This window comes from Oncorhynchus clarkii, chromosome 3 (genome assembly GCF_045791955.1).
Source record: "Oncorhynchus clarkii lewisi isolate Uvic-CL-2024 chromosome 3, UVic_Ocla_1.0, whole genome shotgun sequence".
Lineage (NCBI taxonomy): Eukaryota > Metazoa > Chordata > Actinopteri > Salmoniformes > Salmonidae > Oncorhynchus > Oncorhynchus clarkii.
In genome coordinates, this window is record NC_092149.1 from 59,365,339 (window position 1) to 59,385,297 (window position 19,959).

The 19,959-nt window shown below is 42.5% G+C and overlaps 1 protein-coding gene across 5 annotated transcripts in view; it reads left to right on the forward strand.

Moving 5' to 3' along the window:
- The window catches only part of LOC139399943 (tyrosine-protein phosphatase non-receptor type 4-like), a 105,778-nt gene that overhangs the window by 79,337 nt on the left and 6,482 nt on the right, over positions 1-19,959 (forward strand). For 4 of the 5 annotated variants that reach the window (XM_071145088.1, XM_071145083.1, XM_071145095.1 and 1 more), the window contains 11 exons: positions 232-388; positions 4,115-4,198; positions 4,485-4,541; positions 5,241-5,397; positions 5,736-5,902; positions 7,284-7,374; positions 7,494-7,555; positions 7,798-7,944; positions 8,102-8,230; positions 8,711-8,859; positions 10,002-10,137. In XM_071145088.1, coding sequence (XP_071001189.1) covers positions 232-388; positions 4,115-4,198; positions 4,485-4,541; positions 5,241-5,397; positions 5,736-5,902; positions 7,284-7,374; positions 7,494-7,555; positions 7,798-7,944; positions 8,102-8,230; positions 8,711-8,859; positions 10,002-10,137 — 1,336 coding nt within the window. Of the gene's footprint in view, positions 1-231; positions 389-4,114; positions 4,199-4,484; positions 4,542-5,240; positions 5,398-5,735; positions 5,903-7,283; positions 7,375-7,493; positions 7,556-7,797; positions 7,945-8,101; positions 8,231-8,710; positions 8,864-10,001; positions 10,138-19,959 lie in introns of those variants that run through there. The other variant, XM_071145109.1, reaches the window with a different exon arrangement.

A 19,959-nucleotide genomic window follows, 5' to 3' on the forward strand; every position in this document is an offset into this window, starting at 1 on the left:
CTGTGTCTCCCTGTTGGAGAATGTACTGTAGCAGCTCTGCTTTGCTATTGGCCAATGGCCACAGGGGCAACTGGAGTCTCAGCTAAACCAAAAACTCTGATTCGCTCAATGGCTTACTGAGTTCTGTTGGATTTTAGGAAATGGAACATGTCTTATCTTGAAAAAGGATCAATGACTTCACTGACTGACAGAAGGTACGGTACCATTAGCTAACACTGTCTCTCTCTACAGATCCCCAGAGACAGTAGATGGTCAGCCCCCGGCCCTGCCTCCCAAACAGTCCAGGAAGAACCTGAGTCAGATCATCCAGGACCACTCCCAGCAGAGTCTCCTTGACAACCACATCAATGAGATGTACGACATCCCCATGGCATCCGACAAATCCACGGTAAGACCACCCATACATAGACTTACAGGTAACTGCCAAAATAAAGGTAACACATAAAGTGTCCTAATAGGGCGTTGGGCCACCACGACCCAGAACAGCTTCAATGCACCTTGACATAGATTCCACAAGTGTCTGGAACTCTCTTGGAGGAATGCGACAGCCTTCCACATGAAATTCCATAATTTTGTGTGTTGATGGTGGTGGAAAACGTTGTCTCAGGTGCTGCTCCAGAGTCTCCCATAGGTGTTCAATTGGGTTGAGATCTGGTGACTGAGAGAGCCATGGATTTCCGGTTTACATCGTTTTCATGCCCATCAAACCATTCAGTGACCACTCGTTAGTACCGAGCGATAATTTAAAAAAAACTTATTAACCAACTAACTATTAACCAGCTAACCAATTTTTTTTTTGAAACAACTAATTGACCAACGTCCGTTCAATTATTTGAATTCCATTTCGTTATATTTTTCTCTATGAGCTCGATGTGCAGTTTCTGTAGCGATAAGTCGAATGAAGCCTGAACTGTGCAATGTAGTTGGGAATTCCAACAGGCCAATATTCTACAGTTTTGTGCAGAAAACTTGGTAATTAACTATAATGACCATGATCCATTGCGCGTCTGCTTAAACTTATCTGGTCTGTGCGGAGCAGAAAGAGAGACGAAAGAACGCTTGATCGAGAGGGATAGAAAGCAGTTGCTTTGAGCTTGAAAGTACATGATCTAATTGATTTGATAGTTTGTATTCAGCAGTCATAAAAGTATTCCTGAAGAACTACTAAAATAGTGATTTTTATCAGACATCATAGGCAGCAACTCTATAGAGATGACTGGGAATGAAATAAGTCATCAAATAAAACAAGTATTTTATTAAAGTGTATTTGTCATGTAAATAAATGATGGTTAAGTGATGAGCAGTAATAGGCAGTCACTACCATCATGGGACTTTTAGTAATTGTTTTATTCAGTGTTACAGCATTCAATCCACATAATGCAGTGCATTTAAAGTGGAACTGACAGTGTTGAACTATTTTGCAGATATAAAAGACAATCATAATATCAAGTCAAAAAGATCAAATTCCCAGTTTGTGGTACTAAACTAACTGAGGTTTTTAAAATAGGTTTAATAAGACTCAATGTTCCATGATGCACACGAAGGCATTGCTGGGGGAATAGATTGAATGCAGTTCAATGCATGATTTAATATAATCCACCAATACATTTGTTGGTAGTCCAAAATAATGTTACTATCAGGTTGTAAATCACATGGCCTAGTGCATTGTTTGCTGCCTCCATTTGGGATGCACTTTTTCAGTTTCAATTACTTAATATTTTGGACAGAAACAGACGAATGTAACTAAGGCTGGGAATGTCAACACAATCAAACTAGTAAGCGCAATGATCACAAGTCAGTCATAACATGGCTAATAGGCTAGCGTATCTATTCATGTAACAAGCAAAGAACACAGTAACATTAGCTAGCTAGCTGCAAGTCCCATGATGGTAGTGACTGCATATTACTGCTTATCACTTAACCATTTATTTACATTACTTTCACACTTTAATTAAATACTTGTTTTATTTGATGACTTTCTTATTTCATTCCCAGTCATCTCTATAGAGCTGCTGCCTGGAGGAGTGGTGAGTGAATGACTTTTCCCCGATATCGCTTTTTTGGTGGCTATACCCAGCTAGAGATGCAGGTGCCATTTGGTTAGCTAGCAAGAACTTGAACGACTGTTATCCAGTTAGAGTGAATTTGCGAACGCAATAGATATGCTATCTACTCCGTTTTCAGAGCACTGTCGTCTTTAGTGTCCCAGAGCACAGAATAACTGATGAATTTACGAATGCGCAACACCCACTGAATATGACTGGTGTCAGTAAACGTAGGTAATAAAATTATTTGTTAGTCACAAACGCTCTAGATAACATGTAAACAGCCTAGCTAACCAGCTCTGCTAGGGTGAGTAAAATGGTCAGTGAGGTTTTCTGGAAGTTGTATCTGGAAGTAGTTATAGCAAGCTAGCCAACTTTAGCCAGTCAGGCAAGCTGCAGAAGGATGAGTAGACTACAATTCCCCATTGTTTATCAGTGCAATTTTGAGAGGGTTTATCTAATGTTCCTCTGTTATATTTTCGCTCATCTTTTTCTGACTAGCATTAGATTTTTTCTTGTTGATGTTCATAACTGAGGGAGAGAGCCTACCTTCTCATGGTTGTTTGATCCATAGGATTGTAAAGTTCCCAAATGTAAGATGACTACCGTGGTGTTTACATATTTGCAGAAATCCATTCTGGTGTATTTTCTGACTTTTGGCGAATGTGTTGTAATGATCTCAAGTCACCCTGTTGCAGCTGCCTGTAAACACACAGTCCATTTCAAAGTGAATGATGGCAGGCGTGTGTGGCAAATGGCTTGTTTGCATGACAAAGTGAAAACATATTTTTAGAGATGTTTGCAAATTTATAATAAATAAAAAAACAGAAACCTTATTTACATTGCTGAGACGTGAAATTTTGGTCAGGTGCATCCTGTTTCCATGGATCATCCTTGAGATGTTTGTACAACTTGATTGGAGTCCACCTGTGGTAAATTCAACTTATTGGACATGATTTGGAAAGTCACACACCTGTCTATACAAGGTCCCACAGTTGATAGTGCATGTCAGAGCAAAAACCAAGCTATGTGGTCGGAGGATTTGTCCATAGAGCTACGAGACAGGATTGTGTTGAGGCACAGATCTGGGTAAGGTTACCAAAAAATGTCTTCAGCATTGAAGGTGCCCAAGAACACAGTGGCCTCCATTCTTAAATGGAAGAAGTTTTGAGCCACCAAGACTCTTCCTAGAGCTGGCCGCCTGGCCAAACTGAGCAATCAAGGCAGAAAGACCTTGGTGGGGGAGGTGACCAAGAACCCTATGGTCACTCTGACAGAGCTCTATAGTTCCCCTGTGGAGATATGAGAACCTTCAAGAAGGACAACTGTCTGCAGCACTCCACCAATCAGGCATTTATGGTAGATTGGCCAAATGGAAGACACTCCTCAGTAAAAGGTAAATGACAGCCTGCTTGGAGTTTGTCAAAAGGCACCTAAAGACTCTGAGAACATGAGAAACAAGATTCTCTGGTCTGATGATCCGAAACCAAGCCGACCTTACAAAAGCACTAATCGCTCAGCACTACCACTCGTTCCCTCCTGATGTGGGCATTTTCATCCTATGGGGGCGTTGCCATGGTAGACAAAATAATGGTCTGCCCACCATTTTTTTCATGACCCTAAGCATGATGTAATATTAATTGCTTAATTAACTCAGGAACCACACCTGTGGAGTAGACCCTGCTTTCAATATACTTCGCATATTTCATTATTTTCTATTATTCAGCAGTTAACTGTAGATATGTCTCATCATTATGTGATCCTTAACCCATAGCAATTCCCACCCACTTGACTACTTCAAAATGGTGATAGTCCTCAATGGTGCTACCCCTCAATGGTGCTACCCATGCTAAAACAGGCTTTTGGGCTGTAAGCCTATGAACCACCCTGACTGTCTGCCACTTTTACGCTTCATGGTTTTCATGATGTTCCACAATGGGTTAATTCAGTTGTACAGAAATTATTTAAAACTAAGGCCAGGAGGTTTTCGTGACCTATGAAGAACTCTAGGCCCTTCAAAAGCTCTTTGGGCTGTGATAGCCTTTCCAATCTCTGTTCTTCCTCTACAGCTGAACGGTGTTGTCTCTCACGACAATCTGGTTTTGCTCAAGATGAGGCCGGATGACAGTGGACGATTTGGCTTCAATGTCAAGGTGAGACCTCTGCCTACAGTAGATGCCCTTATATAATTATATGCCGTAACATGCTCCCAGAGGGTAATCTCCTGGCCCTACTAATACTGATCCTATATAGGGCGGCAGGTAGCTTAGCGTTTAAGAGTGTTTGGCCAGTAACCTTAAGGTTTTTGGTTCGAATCCCGAGCCGACTAGGTGAAAAAACTGTTGTGCTCTTGAGCAATACACTGAACCCAAATTGCTCCTGTAAATCACTCCGGATAATAGGCAGATTATTTACCTCTCTCCATTGCCTTGGTTTTAGGGTGGAGCTGATCAGAAGATGCCTGTCATTGTATCTCGTGTGGCCCCTGGGACATCCGTATGTTATCCACCCATCACTAGCAACACCCCATATATTTACAGTACACATACTCATGTTGTACTCTCTGAGATAATCAAACAACCTCTCACTTGTTCTATCACTTCCGCCCTCTCACTCACACTGAATTTCTCACATTTCTTTCTCTATTTCTCGCTCTCTATATATCTACCCCTCGTCTCACTCTCTTGCTATTTCTCTTTCTCCTCCCTCTCGCGCTCTCTTCCCCCACTCACTCTCATTCTGACTCTCACACACAGCATATGAAACATTCCATTGTTTGGAGTAAACTTACACTTGTGCTGTAGCTCAGTAAATGAACTGGTCTGATTTGACGTCACTTAGCAGCAGTCCATTCACAGCTCCGTTAACAAGGCTTCAGGATGTTACTCTGGTGTTGATGAAGTCAAAGTGAACCAACAACAGTTAGTCCTCTTTGTTGTAATTTACCACAAGCTATTGCTACGGGCCCCATATTCACAAAGGGTTACAGAGACAGAGTAGGACTGCTGATACAGGATCAGTTTTGTCTTTTAGTTCATAATGAAGGTTGATATGGACAGGGCAAACCTGATCCTTGATCAGTACTCTTACTCTGAGACCCTTACTCTATGAATGCAGGCCTAGTATTGTAGTCTATCCTCCCCAATATGTCTAACCAACTGTGTTCTGACTGCATTCTTCTCCAACCCGCTACAGGCTGACCTGTGTGTCCCTCGTCTGAACGAAGGTGACCAGGTGGTTTTGATCAACGGTCGTGATATATCAGAGCACACTCACGACCAGGTGGTCATGTTCATCAAGGCCAGTTGTGAGAGCCACTCAGGAGAGCTCATCCTATTGGTCAGGCCCAATGGTGAGGAAAGAATTTGTTTTGTTAAATGTTTACACTTACATTACTAAGTCATCTCCTTGGGTTTATTATTACAATGCTCGGGTTAAAACAGGCCAAACCATCCCAGTACAGGTTCGAAGAACAGGTGACCCCAAACAAAAGTTAGGCTACCTTCCAATATCAACACTATAGATTTCCAATTAGAAAAATGCGTACCTCCATGAATTGCTTATTACGTGGTTTGCTGGTGTGAATATTAAAACTGAGCCGAGCCATAGACTTGTACATTAATAATATAGGATGCCGTTCTTCTCTTGACACTGTTCTAAACTAACCGTGTTGCTTCCCTATGTCCCCAGCCATCTATGACGTGGTGGAGGAGAAGCAGGAGACTGAGCCAGACTTTCAGTACATCCCAGAGAAGTCTCCCCAGGACCCCTCTCAGCTGGACCAGGATGCCTGGAGGGATTCCATTAACACCCTGAAGGAGGGTCTGATCAGCGGGGGAGTACTCACCCAGTTTGATGTGAGTCCTCCCCTCACTTACATATTAAAAGCTTTTGTTAGCAATACTCGTATCAATTTTTCCTAATATTATTGTTATTTTTGGTTGCACCTCGATTCATATTGGTCGTGTTCACTGCTCTTTTGTCTTTCTGAGGTGACTGGATGTGTGATGAGAGCAATAGCACCCCCTAGTTTCTGCTCTATTGTTTTGACCTCGAGGGCACAAAAGAGGTTACCACTTTCTGGAGGGAAATTCAGCGTATGACTGTTACACAAGTTTTACAATATCAACTTTATTGATGTTTTACTTTATTTCATGGCACAGACGAAAATTACTTATGCTATCACTGTGTGAGGAATAATCACCAAGTGAAGTAGTTTACAACAAAATGCTAATTCAATGATGCGTCGACTGCTCGTTTAATGTGGTGAGGAACACCAGTTTAATTTCTTCTCTGTATTCCAATATCTTCCTGTCTTTCATCAGGCACACTTAACAGCTTCCTGTTTCTCTGGCCTGTTGTGTTATTACACTATAATAATGTAAATAAAGTGTGTTGGCAAGGGAAATGCGCACACGCACGCAGACCGAATATACCGGCATGCACTGAGAAAATGTGTGGGTTTATCCACATATTTTTGTTTTGGTCTTTATCTGCTATTGCACTTCACATACAGTGTATCAATGTATGTTCATTTGGAAGATTAGCGGCATCTTATGAATTCCACACACAGCAGGTGGAAGCAGCTTATGCAAAGATGTGGGCCTATAAGACATAGCAAGCATTCTCAGACCATTTTTGTTGGACAAGTTCGCTCACAACCAACAAAGTAACTTCCATCTCACAACATGATCAATTTTGTTATGTTGGAAACTCAAACAAAAAAGGGAACTAACAAAGAGTCACTAACAGCCAAAACAAAACAGGTGGGGTTTTAGGATAGGTTCTGAAAGACACTCATGGGGTGTTCACTGAAAGTTGACCAGCAACAACAATTGGGACCTAAAAGACAACTAAAGGTGTTAACCCTCCACATCTCTCAAGACAATTGGTGCACTGGGCCAGCCACTCTTAAATATTACCTGCGCCAACACAGGTGAAACACTTTCCCACTAACAAGATGACAAACCAGCACCGGTGTAACATACTGACTAAAGGGGTTGACACCAATAGGTACGTCCCACCACGAAATATGAAATAGGAAAACCAAAGTCTATAACAACATAAAAATAAGCCCGGTAGTAGCCTGCCATTCCCAAGAGTCGGTGCAGTTCCTGGTGAGGAGCTGGCACTGGAAGATTTGATGGCCTCCACTTTTGCCAGGACTGGTCGGACTTCCCCTTGCCCCACCACCTTCCCGAGATCATGATAAAAATCATAAATATTATTTTCTCACAGCAACTTTACCGGAAGAGGCCTGGAATGACAATGTTGTGTGCCAAATTACCTCAGAACATTTCCAAAAACCGCTACAGAGACATCTCACCTTGTGAGTATCAAACACACAGTTCACTCTACTTTTCTTAGTTAATCTGTGTTAAGACTGTTAACCCACCATTTCACACTCCACTCCTTCTTTCTCTCTCCCCTCTCCTCTTCTGTTTATAGACGACGCAACGCGGGTCATTCTGAAAAGCACAGATGACTACATTAATGCAAATTACATCAACGTGAGTGCTGTTCGCCTCAGTCCACCCACACCAACCATGGCGTTTTTGTTCAGCAGGTCTATAATAGGCTTTCTATCGGCCAAGATGGTGTAGTCTCCACTCCAAAGACTGAAAATGGACACATGCTTGCATACCCACACACTCTTGGATTTATTAACACACAACATACACCACAGAACACTCACCCAACATACACCCCTACACACAGGTCTTATTCTTCTCTACTCCTCTCTGTACTGTAGATGGAGATCCCGGCATCGAGCCTAATCAACCGGTACATTGCGTGCCAGGGCCCGTTGCCCAACACTTGCCCAGACTTCTGGCAGATGACCTGGGAGCAGGGCTCCTCCGTGGTGGTCATGCTCACCACTCAGGTGGAGAGGGGACGGGTACGTGTCATACAAACGACTTTGCGATTGAGAGACAGCTGTTTCTCTGTATGTTTGATTATATTTTTGGATAAAGATGTATGTATTTATCCTCTTTTCTCCCATGGCTGATGCTCCTAAGCTGAGGCTAAAGGCTTATGTTGCTCTATACCAACAGGTGAAGTGTCATCAGTACTGGCCCAACACTGACAGCACTGCTACGTACGGCCACTTCCAGGTGGCCTGTCTCACTGAGGAGGGCAACTCTGCTTTCCTGGTCCGAGACATGACCCTCACACACTTCGAGGTAACAGTATGCTCACAAGTCATTGTTTTTTCCCAATGACCAGTGCTAATGTAATGTTAGCTATTTGGAAGTCAAAGTAAACATACAGAAATGGTTGTTCACAGCTAGTCCTCCTCAATACAGTAGGCTATCTTCCAGGTACTAAAATTATTAAAAGCATTACAAACACACAGTGGGACTATCGCTTTAAGCGTTTAAAAGATGAGAGCGGCAGCACTGAGTTGCCATGGTGACTTGTGTGGGCTGTTCTCTTTTCGGTCTCATGTGATGGATGTATCATGTTGCCATGGTGACTGGCCTCTACAGCCATGAGGCTTCCAGTATTAACATGTAGCCTGTGTGTGTTACCATGGTCTCACTGATAGATGTTAAAGGGGAAAACACATTTTGTTTTATGCCATGCAACGAGACTACACATTTCCCCCCCCTGTTGTCATGGTAACGTTGCACTGACTTTACTGTGTGTTGCCATGGTGACAGAGCGAAGAGGTCCGGGAGTTGACCCAGATCCAGTATGTGGCCTGGCCGGACCACGGCGTCCCAGACGACTCATCAGACTTCCTGGACTTTGTCAGCCTGGTGCGGAGCAAACGAACCGGCAAAGATGAGCCCATGGTGGTCCACTGCAGGTAGGGAGCATAATGCATGACACACATCTAAGACACACACATCATTTGATACAGCAAGAAACACTCAAGGAAATCAAGATGAAAATGTAATATTTTTTTCACTAAACAACTCTGTGTTCATTGCAGTGTCCCTCTATCTGACTGTAGCCCCAGTCTTGCTCTCCCTCAAATTTTGCTACTCCTCTCCCTCTTTGTGGATCTGTTTGTCCTACTATACTGCTACATAGTGTTTCCTCTGGCAAAATTTGTACCAGTGGCTGAAGTTTCTGGAAGAGGGCCCCCTCCCCTGGACAATTTTCATGTAGGACTGAGAAGCTCAATTCTGAAAGCACACTTTTTGAAAGCACATTCTACTCCAAAATGAGTGAGAACTTGGGTAACTTGGTAATTCTCTACCTGGGGTAACACCCCCTGCCTGTACTTCTTACAGAAACCACTTCATGGCAAAAAAAAATGTTGTCCCAACACTTTCCCTGGTTGCCCCTTCTCTTGCTCAACTAAAACATTTGTCTTCTTCATCACAATTTAAGTCACTCAAAAAGTGGTAGGTAACGTACTTCTGCTAAAAACTCTGAATTTAAAACTTCTGTCTTCCCTGCAATTGCAATAATTATTGTGCTTTGACTGCTTGTCAGAATGCATGTTTCCCTCCCCTTTGGCAATCGTAACTTGACAGAAATATTTGAGGCGCATTCATCTCGTGTGGAACGCGCACAACAAGCCTACTAGGTAAATAGATAAACTGTTCTACTATGGGGTTTAATGACTGAAGCGGAAACACTACACCTACACACTGCTGTAGTACACAGCCCAGCAGCACAGAACGCTCCGCATAGAACACCTACACGCCTTCATAAATCCACATCTCAGGCCTTTACTCAAGCCAAGTTATCGGACTCAGCCAAGACATGCCCTAACAACACACTGGAATGAATGCAGTACTGTATAGCACCCAGGGATAGGGATATTTCTGTATTCTAATCCAGCTTTAATTCCATAAACATATTGTTATGTGTGTTGCTATGTGCAAGGAAAATATTTTCCATTGTTTTAAAAGGTAGAAATGATGTCATGAGTTTATGTAGAAACTTCTTCCTCTGCCCCTTCCTGCTCCCCCACCCCCCTGCTGTGTCATCCTGCAGCGCGGGGATTGGCCGAACAGGAGTTCTCATCACCATGGAGACAGCGTTGTGCCTGATGGAGTGCAGTCAGCCCGTCTATCCATTAGACATAGTCAGAACCATGAGAGACCAGAGAGCCATGATGATTCAGACACCTGTAAGTCCTGCACTCTTCTCTACGTTCTCCTCTTCCATCCCTCTCTTTATCCTCCACTCTCTTCCTCTCCCGTCTGTCTATGTTTCACTTTTTCTCTTATCTTCCTCCTCTTCATCTTTTCTAGGCTAACTAGCCTCCATCGCCTTATCCAGAATGGCGAGTTAGAATAGAAGGAGCACAGTGTAGTCTTGTACGGTGTTACTAATTGAAAGGAGAGGATAATCCTACTGGTATGATGCCTCTTTTATTCATCCCTGTTGTACTGTCCGTGGTAGGCTTTCCATTGTTACAGTCTACCAGTGATAACCTTTTGTGCCATGACAATGCCGTTGTCTCTCCAGATTCCCATTTTTAGGGTAGGTGTAAGGGTTTTGTACACTTGTTGAGATTTACTTGTCTGGGCTACAGTATATACAGTGGGGTCTGAAATTGACCCCCTTAATAAAGATGAGCAATAAAGACTATGACATAAGTAATTCAAATTCTGAGCTATATTGTGTGCAATAAAAGGGAAATTATTTTATACAAATACAATTGCTCTGAGAAAGAGTGAAACTTTTTTTCTGAAAAACTATTGACATCCCAAAAGATATGTAAAATAGAGTAGTCAAACATTTATTATTGGTCCAATATTCCTAGCACCCAATGATTACATCAAGCTTGTGACTCTACAAACGTGTTAGTTGCATTTACATTTGGTTGTTTTTCAGATTTGTTTGTGTCCAATGAATGGTATATAATGCATTGTAATTTCAGTCATTGCAATTTTATTGCAATTAAGAATAGAATGTTTCTAAACACAATGTGGATGCTACCATGATAATGTATGATCCTGAATTAATTGTGAATACTGATAAATTATAAAGTTGAAAGGTGAAACATCACACCCCCAAGACATGCTAACCTCACCTGTTATTGGTCATAGTCAGTATTTACAAAGGAGGATAACATTATTACATTTTCATGCATTTTGGAGTAGAATGTCCTTTAAAGTCACCAGAAGTGGCCTAACAGTCATTCAACAACAACAACAAAATCATAGAACACTGGACAACATTACAAAATCATGGGCATTAATATGGAGTTGGTCAACCCCTTTGCTGCCATATCAGCCTCTACGCTTTCCACTAGATGTTGAAACATTGCTGCGGGGACTTGCTTCCATTCGGCCACGAGCATTAGTGAGGTCGAGCACTGATGTTGGGCGATTAGGCCTGGCTCGCAGCCGGCGTTCCAATTTATCCCAAAGGCGTTCGATGGGGTTGAGGTCAGGGCTCTGTACAGGCCAGTCAAGTTCTTGGCCGTATATAACCCCACTCACTTTGCGAAGAACAGCCCCCACACCACCAAAGGGATATGAACAGACCACTAACTTACTACCCTGAGACACGAAGATCTCCATCGCCGCACGAGCCAGAGGCAGCACAAGACCGGACAGGAAGATCGCGTCAAGGCTCTGAAGGCGAATAATGCCGGAAACGTAAGCCGATTTGTTTACTTGTCCTGTCAATAAATCTATCAAATGTATGCAGCAGCAGTGCTCCTTTTTCTTTGTTCTCCCAGTTCGTCACCAGTTTTAAGTATCTTGGGGTAAGGAATGTTTTTGGGGATTTTCAATTCCCTCAGTCGAGCACCGGATTTCCCCTTTTTCGTTTTAGCTTTGCTGTAGCACCTTTGTGTACCTTCTTTCCGTCACGTCAGTGACTCAACCCACTCAAGTAGAGTATAGCGAAAAAAGCCTGGCATGACGTGATACACCCCTCCGAGGGACTGCATGGGAGAGCACGAGCAAGCCAGTGACTCAGCCCCCATAATCGGGTTAGAGGCAGAGAATCCCAATAGAGACAGGGGAGCTGGCCAGGCAGAGGCAGCAAGGGTGGTCACTCTAGAGCCTTGCCTTTCTCCTTTGCTCCCCTGGGCCAGACTACACTCAATCATAGAACCTTCTGAAGTGATGAGTCTTCAATAAAGACTTTTGAGACCGAAAGCCTTGCCCATTCCATAAAATGGTGCCCGATAGGAGAAATCCCTGCCTCCAGCTGTTTGCTTAGAAGTTAAAGGAACAATAAGGAGGCCTGCGTCTTGTGACCATAGCACACGTGTAGATATATACAGCAGGACTAAATCGGAGAGGTGGGTAGGATAAATTATTTATAGGTTAACAGTAAAACCTTAATCAGCCCTAGCCTTAACAGTAAGCCAAGGTAGGTAGGTAGGTTAGCACTGGAAGTAATATGATCAAATTTGTCAAGATTCTAACAGATGTATTTAGCACTACCTGAAGTTTACTTAGTGCCTCATCTGGGTAGCCAGAGAAGAGACAAAAACATGGTTTCAGATTTTTGCAGTATTACAAAGATGGAAAAAAGGTGCTCTTGAAATATTTTGTATTTGTTCGTCAGCCATCCACTTTTGTCTAAAACACAGACTTTACCATTCATCAATATGTACAGATGTGTGTCGTCTACATAGCAGTGAAAGTTGAGTGTTTCCGAATGACATCAAGAGGTAGCATACACTGTCGCCAGTTTATTAGGTACACCCATCTAGTACTGGGTCGGACCCCCTGAATTCCTCGGGATGGATTCTACAAGATGTGGTATTCAAATGTTGCTCAATTGGTATAAAGGGACCTAGTGTGTGCCGGGAAAACATTCCCACACCATTACACCGCCACCAGCTTGCACAATTCTTGCAATTCTCCTTCAACCTCTTGTCAACTAGCTGTTTTCACCCACATGACTGCCGCTGACTGGATTTTTTAAAATTTATTGTACCATTCTTGGTAAACCCTAGACACTGTCAAGCATGAAAAGCCCAGGAGGCCGGCATTTCTGGAACCGGCGTGCCTGGCACCGATGATCATACCACACACAACGTAGCGTAGGTTACTCGTTTTGACCATTCTAATGTCCAATCGAACAGTATCTGAATGCCTTGATGCCTGGCTGCCTGCTTTATATAGCAAACCACGGCGTGACCCGCTGTCTGTAGGAGCGAACCATTTTCCTGAACGGGGTGCTGTACCAAATGAACTGGCTACAGAGTGTGTGTATATAGTGAGAACAATAGTACTTGAACGGAACATTGGGGACACAAATTGACCATTTGATTTGTCAGTTTGTCTGTGGATGGTTTGTCATCTATCTTTCTGACAGATAATGTCTATACCAGGCAAGAACTTGTCTGCGTAGACCAATTAGGGTTTTCAATTTCTCCCAAAAAATGTGGTGGTCGACATTGTCAAAATCTGCACTAAGGTCTAGGAGCACAAGGACAGACGCAGAGCCTTGGTCTGACGCCATTTGAAGGTAATTTACCACCTTCACGAGTGCAGTCTTAGTACTATAATGAGGGTTTAAAACCAAACTGGAGCGTTTTGCGTACATAAAGGAAGACAGTGAGTGGCTGAGCTACAGCTTTTTCAGTTTTCTTTTCTAAATGAATGGGAGATTCAGTATAGGCTGATTTTAGTTTTAAAATAATTCCGGGTCAAGTTTTGGCTTTATCAGGAGAGGCTTTATTACTGCACCTTTAGGGAGTTTGGTACACATTCGAAGGACAGGTAGCCGTTTATGTTCAACATAGGAGGGCCAAGCACAGAAAGTAGGTCATTCAGTTGGAATAGGTTCCAGTAGACAGCTGGAAGGTTTAGAGGCCATGACTATGAAAAAAGGGTACTGTTACATCGCTCCTTTGTGTTCCTTTTTTCATTTTTTTGTTTAGCTCAACATTAAATTACTTCATCAATCATGCAGGCCGTCATTGAAAATAAGAATTTGTTCTTAACTGACTTGCCTAGTTAAATAAAGGTAAAATAAAAAAATGCAATGTGGATAGAGCAGCTTGCTATAGAGCGGGCAAGCTATAGCTCAGTGAGTTGTTTACATGTGTGATGAAGGGCAAGTGTAGGGCACGAGATGCAACTAAATTTTGCGGGTGTGGAGAAGGAGAGAGAGAGAGAGGATGGATGAGGCTTGGCTTGGAGCGCTGGGCATCTTGGGATAACATGCATTATCTGAATTAGGATCACAGAATTATACCTACAAAGGAGTGGCTTTTATGGAGGAACTTCAAAGTTGGCTTAACTTTGGACCAGAGAAGCTAGATAGCTAACAAGCTTGTGTGTGCAGCGCGGAATGCTGTATAGGTCCAGGAGGCCTGTAAACAGTAGCTATAAAAAGTGATTGAGCAGGCAGCATAGATTTCATGACTAGAGCCTCAAAATACCAATGTCTTTTCTTTTTGTAAATTGACCTTTTCCTTTGTGGGATCCGCGGGGGAAATCTGGTCACTAGTGTAACCAGGAGGAGAGGCCTCATTTAGCGCAGTAAATTAATCGGGCTTAAGCCCCGTTTCAGTCAGACCAATCACGTCAAGTTTATGATCAGGGATTAGTTCATTGACTGACTGCCTTGGAAGTGAGGGATCTTACATTAAGTAGTCCCATTTTGAGATGTGAGGCGTTATCACAATCTCTTTGTTTTTTTTATTCCAGTGAGATTGCTAAGGCAAACACCACCATGTTAAATTTTGCATGACCTAGATCAAGGCACAGACCCGTTCTCAATGGGGAAAACCGAGCTGACTGTGCTAGGGGCAGACTCCACTAAGCTTGCAGGCAGGCTAACAGCATGCTGCCCGGCCTGCATCCTAGCTCATTGTGGTGCTAGAAGAGTTTGAGCTTGTCTATGTTGATAGATAAAATAAGAGCACCCCTCCATCTAGAATGGAGTCCATCCTTCTTCAGCAGGCCAGGCTTGCACCCATTTGTGGGTGAGTCCAGGAATGACCAATTATCTACAAATTATATATTTTGGGAGGGGCAGGAAACAGTTTTCAAATTGCGATTTGAGTTTTACGAGTCTTCTTGTGAGCTCATCATCCTGCTAACTGGGAGAGGGCCAGAGACAATTACTTGATGCCAACATCTTTCTAGCTAAGTTAAACGCTGAAACTGTTGCGCTTGGTGACCTTTGACTTTCATCCTAATATCGTTGGTTCCTACATGGATAACAATATCCCTCTACTCTACACTTGCCAGTTCTGGCAATATTCAGATTAGTCCCTACATCGGCAGCCCTGCCCCCTGGTAAACAATGTATGATTTCTGCGAGATTATTTATAAGTCTAATATTGCGGGTAATGAAGTCGCCAATTACTAGGGTTTTACATTTGTCTGAGCTAATGGTGGGAGGATTCGGCGGCTCAGACCCCGTAACGGGTGGAGGAGAGACCTGAGAAGGCTCGGACTCTGACTAGTTGCTTGTGGGGAAAACCAGTTGAAAGTTTCTATCGGCTGAATGAGCATGCCGACAGCATTTCTTTCCAGAAGCCATGAGAAAATTGTCAGGTTGTGGGGACTGTGCGGGGGGATTAACACTACAGTACAGTCGTGGCCAAAAGTTTTGAGAATGACACAAATATTAATTTTCACAGTCTGTTACCTCAGTTTGTATGATGGCAATTTGCATATACTCCAGAATGTTATCAGATGAATTGCAATTAATTGCAAAGTTCCTCTTTGCCATGCAAATGAACTGAATCCCCAAAAAACATTTCCGATGCATTTCAGCCCTGCCCCAAAAAAAACAGCTGACATCATGTCAGTGATTCTCTCGTTAACACAGGTGTTAGTGTTGACGAGGACAAGGCTGGAGATCACTCTGTCATGCTGATTGAGTTTGAATAACAGACTGGAAGCTTCAAAAGGAGGGCGGTGCTTGGAATCATTGTTCTTCCTCTGTCAAACATGGTTACATGCAAGGGAACACGTGCTGTCATTATTGCTTTGCACAAAAAGAGCTTCACAGGCAAGGATATTGCTGCCAGTAAGATTGTACCTAAATCAACCATTTATCGGATCATCAAGAACTTCAAGGAGAGCGGTTCAATTGTTGTGAAGAAGGCTTCAGGGCGCCCAAGAAAGTCCAGCAAGCGCCAGGACCGTCTCCTAAAGTTGATTCAGCTGCGGGATCAGGGCACCACCAGTACAGAGCTTGCTCAGGAATGGCAGCAGGCAGGTGTGAGTGCATCTGCATGCACAGTGAGGCGATGACTTTTGGAGGATGGCCTGGTGTCAAGAAGGGCAGCAAAGAAGCCACTTCTCTCCAGGAAAAACATCAGGGACAGACTGATATTCTGTAAAAGGTACAGGGATTGGACTGCTGAGGACTGGGGTAAAGTCATTTTCTCGGATGAATCCCCTTTCCGATTGTTTGGGGCATCTGGGGAAAAAAAGCTTGTCCGGAGAAGACAAGGTGAGCGCTACCATCAGTCCTGTGTCATGCCAACAGTAAAGCATCCTGAGACCATTCATGTGTGGGGTTGCTTCTCAGCCAAGGGAGTGGGCTCACTCACAATTTTGCCTAAGAACACAGCCATGAATAAAGAATGGTACCAACACATCCTCCGAGTGCAACTTCTCCCAACCATCCAGGAACAGTTTGGTGACAAACAATGCCTTTTCCAGCATGATGGGGCACCTTGCCATAAGGCAAAAGTGATAACTAAGTGGCTCGGGGAACAAAACATCGATATTTTGGTGGGTGGGTGGACACAAAAACCCACAAATTCTGACAAACTCCAAGCATTGATTATGCAAGAATGGGCTGCCATCAGTAAGGATGTGGCCACGAAGTTAATTGACAGCATGCCAGGACGGATTGCAGAGGTCTTGAAAAAGAAGGGTCAACGCTGCAAATATTGACTCTTTGCATCAACTTCATGTAATTGTGAATAAGAGCCTTTGACACTTATGAAATGCTTGTAATTATACTTTAGTATTCCATAGTAACATCTGACAAAAAAATATCTAAACACACTGAAGCAGCAAACTTTGTGTAAATTAATATTTGTGTCATTCTCAACTTTTGGCCACGACTGTACTTACTGGTGGCACAGACACGGTTTCATCCTTTCCTACATCCTTTCCTAATCCCTTGCGTATGGATTTTGTCTGAAGCCAAGCTTGCAACTCTGCTATTCTCACCATAATTATTGTCTAGAATATTATGAGAGCAGCAACTGCAATGAGAAGGTACAATGTTAATTAGTTTCAGCTGGTGGAGGTCCTCCAGATCATTTCCAGATAAAGCGTCCATAGGTGAACATTTGATTAAAAAAAGTGAAGACAAAACTAAGATGTTAGTAAACGTATGAAATACAGAGTTTGATTAAACTGTTATTAAAAGTAAAAAGCAGGTAGCCAAGTAGCAACAAAAAGGCACAGCAGCACAGACTAGAGGCTATACTGTATAATGTATACCCTGCTCCATCCTAACCAGCTATAATATACAGTGCATTCGGAAAGTATTCAGACCCCTTTACTTTTTCCACATTTTGTTACGTTACAGCCTTCTAAAATTTATTACATCGTTTTTTGATTCCTCAACCTACACACAATACCCAATAATGCCAAAGAAAAAACAGGTTTTTATAATTTTTTGCACAAAAATAATATTAATATAAAAACAGACTTTTCACATTTACATAAGTATTTCGACCCTTTACTCAGTACTTTGTTGTAACACCTTCGGCAGCGATTACAGCCTTGAGTCTTCTTGGGTATGACGCTATAAACTTGGCACACCTGTATTTATGGGAGTTTCTCCATTTCTTCTCGGCAGATCCTCTCAAGCTCTGTCAGGTTGGATATGGAATGTCAATGCACAGCTCTTCTCAGGTCTCCAGAGATGTTCGATCGGGTTCATGTCTGGGCTCTGCCTTGGCCACTCAAGGACATTCAGAGACTTGTCTCGAAACCACTCCTGCGTTGTCTTGGCTGTGTGCTTAGGGTCGTTGTCCCGATGGCAGGTGAACCGTCAGCCCAGTCTGAGGTCCTGAGTATTTTCATCAAGGAGATCTCTGTACTTTGCTCCGTTCATCTTTCCCTCAATCCTGATTAGTCTCCCAGTCCCTGTCGCTGGGAAATATCCCCACAGCATGATGTTGCCACCACCCTGCTTCACTGTAGGGATGGTGCCAGGTTCAATCTTGGTGTCATCAGACCAGAGAATCTTGTTTCTCATGGTCTGAGAGTGTTTAGGTGCCTTTTGGCAAACTCCAAGCGGGCTGTCATGTGCCTTTTACTTAGGAGTGGCTTCCATCTGGCCATTCTCCCAAAAAGGCCTGATTGGTGGAGTGCTGCAGAGATGGTTGTGCTACTGGAAGGTTCTCCCTTCACCAGAGAGAAACTCTGGAGTGCTGTCAGGGTGACCATCGGGTTTTAGGTCACCTCCCTGACCAAGGCCCTTCTCCTTCGGTTGCTCAGTTTGGCCAGGCGGCCAACTCTAGGAAGAGTCTTGGTGTTAACAAACTTCTTCCATTTAAGAATGATGGAGGCCACTGTGTTCTTGGGGACCTTCATTGCTGCAGACATTTTTGGGTAACCTTCTCCAGATATGTGCCTCGACACAATCCTGTCTCGTAGCTCTACGGACAATTCCTTCAACCTCATGGCTTGGTTTTTGTTCTGATACGCACTGTCAACTGTGGGCTCTTATATAGACAGGTTTTTTTTCTTACTTTTTTAATAAATTAGCAACAAAAAAATTAACATTTTAGTATAAGGCTGTAACGATGTGGAAAGTCAAGGGGTCTGAATACTTTCCGAATGCACTGTATATCCAGGTACAGGGCTGTATCTGGAACTGCATGTTGAAGATGGAAATAAAATGAATAGCAAACGCAATGTCCTATACTATTCCAATCTATCTGACAGTCATATTTTATCTACACAATACATTTGTGTGAACATTCTGTAAATATCCACTATCCTAATTGTCCATTGCTTCAGGTGTACATAATCAAGACAAACCAATTAACAAATCATATTGTTTTAAGATAAATAAGGTGACGCTCAACTACTGTATGACTCTTTCAACATGCCACTGAAAAGTTCAAAAGCTGCAATTAATTTAATGATACCTGAAAATACTGCAGAGAAATTCAAATCCATTTGCAAGCATTGTGAACAGCAAGTTGGATGCTTAGCAATAACTACTTCGGGCCTCTGTCCATCTGAAGGCAAGTGTTTTTTTGTTTCAAACACACACAAGCATCTTTTAAAGGGATAGTTTAGTCAGAATACAAACAAACATGATTTTCCAACTCGATTGGCTGTAGTTGATTCAAGAAGGCAGTTTTGGGATATTTATTTTCCTTTTGACACTTAATATCCATATTTTGTTGCTGTTAGCATTTTCAGTAACACTTAACATTAAACTGTTCTTGTGCCTATGTAATAAAACTTGAATTACTTTTGGAGCAACATTTTATTAGTATGTTACTTAATACTTTGGTAAGTGCATTCGAATTGCATAATGAGCTGAGTATTTTTAAGTACTGTACACAAGGAATAGTGACTTCCTTATTTCATTTACGTGAACTTCATTATTATGTAAATCAATTTCCAAAGTCCTATATAACAACGTTGCTATTGTAATAATCACAAAGTTACTACACAAGAACTTGATGTCAAGTGTATGCCTTACTCATTATGAAAATATATTTGTTAGTTGTTTTGAAGCTGCAAAAGTGGTCCACTCTAGTTTTGAAGTGATTCCATGTCCCTCATGTATTTAATTCTAGGCTATATTAAGATTCATATCTGAGAGCCCTCCAAACCATGTGCTAATCGTAGTTTTAGACTAATTCAACTGTTTTTGGTTCTTCATCAAATATTTGGCAGCCATCAAAGAAATGTTTTTTTGTTTTCAAATAACGTGTGTATGTGTGTAGTAGGAAGTTTACATACACTTAGGTTGGAGTCATAAACTAGTTTTTCAACCCCTCACAAATTTCTTGTTAACTAGTTTTGGC